The sequence below is a fragment of the Chaetura pelagica genome, unplaced genomic scaffold (assembly GCF_000747805.2).
Source record: "Chaetura pelagica isolate M959 unplaced genomic scaffold, ChaPel_1.0 scaffold171, whole genome shotgun sequence".
Lineage (NCBI taxonomy): Eukaryota > Metazoa > Chordata > Aves > Apodiformes > Apodidae > Chaetura > Chaetura pelagica.
Window position 1 is genome coordinate 1,400,005 of NW_009952066.1, and position 2,341 is coordinate 1,402,345.

Below are 2,341 nucleotides of genomic sequence, written 5' to 3' on the forward strand. Positions count from 1 at the left end.
TTTTTACCCCTTGGGTGGATATGATCCTATGCTCTCAATGCCCCACAGAGCTGCTGGAGAAGTCCAGTCTGGTCCTGTCCCTCATCCTGCTATGGAGGTGGTGGGGCTGATGGGCTTCAGAACTTTTCCTCCATCTTTCAGAGCATGTTTTGGGAAGGAAGGGGCGGTCTGGGCGGTGTTATTCTGGAGTGGCACCCGCCTCATGGCTACACTCCCCCTTCAGAAATACCTTTGGAAATCCTCACTGTCCCTCAGCCCAGCACAGCCTCCTAATTGAGGACAGTGCAATAATTACTCAGTCAAAGTAATTACCTGTATCATGGGCCGGTCTTATGGCTTTTTATTTCGTCAAGCCGCACAGCACGAGTGAGGAGCGGCAGTGCGGGGCATGGCAGTGTGTCCCCTCTCCGGCCAGCGTCCCCTTTGCTGCAGGACGGGGCACATGCCCAACCTGCTGCTTGGAGCTGGGGACAGCCTAGAAAGCGGTGGTCCTTGCCAGGAGGGGTCCAGGCTTGCAGCAGGGCTGGGGGTGCACGGGCTCCTGCTGGCAGGAGAGGGGTGGGCAGATGCAGCCCTTGCCCTTGTCGTCCCCCCGGGGAGGGGTGCAGTAATCAAGGGGTTCTTCCTCCTCCTCCTCCTCCTCCTCAGCAGTACCCTCCTTGGTGTGGCAGCAGCAGAGGCTGGCGTCGAGGCAGCGGCGCAGCACGCCGTGGAAGGAGTGCCTGAAATTTTCTGAGAGGAAGCCGTAGAGGATGGGGTTGGCACAGCTGTTGGAGTAGCTGAGGATGAGGGAAGCGTTGTTGATGGTGGCATCCAAGCGGCCAGGCAGCAGGAGGTTGACCACCTGCACCACATAGAAAGGTAGCCAGCAGATGACGAACATGGCCACCACCATCAGCACCAGGCGCGTCAGCTTGCCCTCGGAGCGCCGGCGCTGCTGCCAGCCCACCCGCTGCGCCACTGCCCGCATCTTGCCCACGATCAGCAGGTAGCACAGCCCCATGGCCAGCACCGGCAGCAGGAAACCCAACAACGTGGTGTAGACCACAAAAGCTGCCGACCAGGCCGGGCTGGGCCACAGGAGGTTGCAGGCTACTGCCTGGCCATCGTGGGTGGTCGCTGTACCGGCGAAGATGGGGATGGGTGAAGCCACCAGCAAGGAGAGGAGCCACACCCCCCCGTTGACCATCTTGGCCACCCGAGGGCGGCGGTAGGTGGCTGCCCGCAGCGGGTGCACCACGGCGATGTAGCGGTCCAGGCTGAGGACAGTCAAGCAGAAGACACTGGTGAACATGTTGAGGCCGTCGACGCCCAGCACGGTGCGACACAGGGCCCGGCCAAAGGGCCAGTGGTGCAGGGCAGCCGAGGTGGCCACAAAGGGAATGCTGAGCATGAAGAGTTCGTCGGCGATGGCCAGGTTGAGCAGGTAGATGTTGGTGGCTGTCTTCATCTTGGCGTAGCGCAGGATGACAAAGATGACCAGGGAGTTGCCCAGCAGGCCCAGCAGGCACACCAGGGCGTAGATGCACTGGATGACCACCATGCCTGCCACCTCGCCCGCCTTGCTGCCCCACTCCGCCTGCCCCTGCTGCCGGCCGGCCTCCCCCGATGCCGCGCCGCTCTTGGGGGGCACCTCAGACGCAGCCGCGCCAGGTTCCGCTGCGGCTCTCATGCTTGGTGGTGGTCCATGGAGGGGACACTGCCGGGGGGGAGGAGGGCAGCCTGCAGGCAGGGCAGGGGCAGAGAGAGAAAGGGATGAGAGCTGTGGTGCCCAGCTGTGGTTCCCCTGGCCCCTCCATCCACCCCCCTCCCTGCCCAAGCGCCTTCACATCATTCCTCAGGGCAGCAGCATCTCTCCCCAGGCCGAAGCATCCCTTTCAGGGTCCTAACTGGGTGTCCAGGGGGGGCACCTGGGCTGCAAAGCGGTGGCTGGTGCGGGAATCAATGCCACCATTTGCCTTGATGAACCTAACGAATCTCAAGGGTTTCATTAACCCCTGCGGAGAAAGCAAGCAGAGGAACCGAGCTGGATAGAGATGTTTTACCTCTCAACCCTCCGGGGATTGAAGGAGCCTCCCTCCTCACTGCCGGGGGGGCAGCAGCAGGCGCTGGGAGCTGCTCTGGTGGGATCGGCCGGCTGTTGGCGATGCAAAGTCCTGCTTGACCCGAATCAGATGACCAGAAGGATCCGGACCTTTTAAAGTGAAAGACATACCACGCTCGCTGGATGGGAACACAGGCTGTTGCCCCCGCCCGCGAGAAAATCAGCTTTCCCATTAAAAATATATCAGTAATATTAATTTTTTAAAAATCCAAGTTTAGAGATAATAAAGCAGCAGCC

The 2,341-nt window shown here is 60.8% G+C and overlaps 1 protein-coding gene across 1 annotated transcript; it reads right to left on the reverse strand.

Annotated features, from left to right (window-relative positions):
- Positions 1 to 474: 474 nt before the first annotated feature.
- Positions 475 to 1,672, reverse strand: SSTR4 (somatostatin receptor 4). The gene has a single exon (XM_010005070.1). It carries the CDS (start codon positions 1,670 to 1,672, stop codon positions 476 to 478), a length of 1,197 nt encoding a protein of 398 aa, XP_010003372.1. The 3' UTR covers position 475.
- Positions 1,673 to 2,341: the final 669 nt, after the last annotated feature.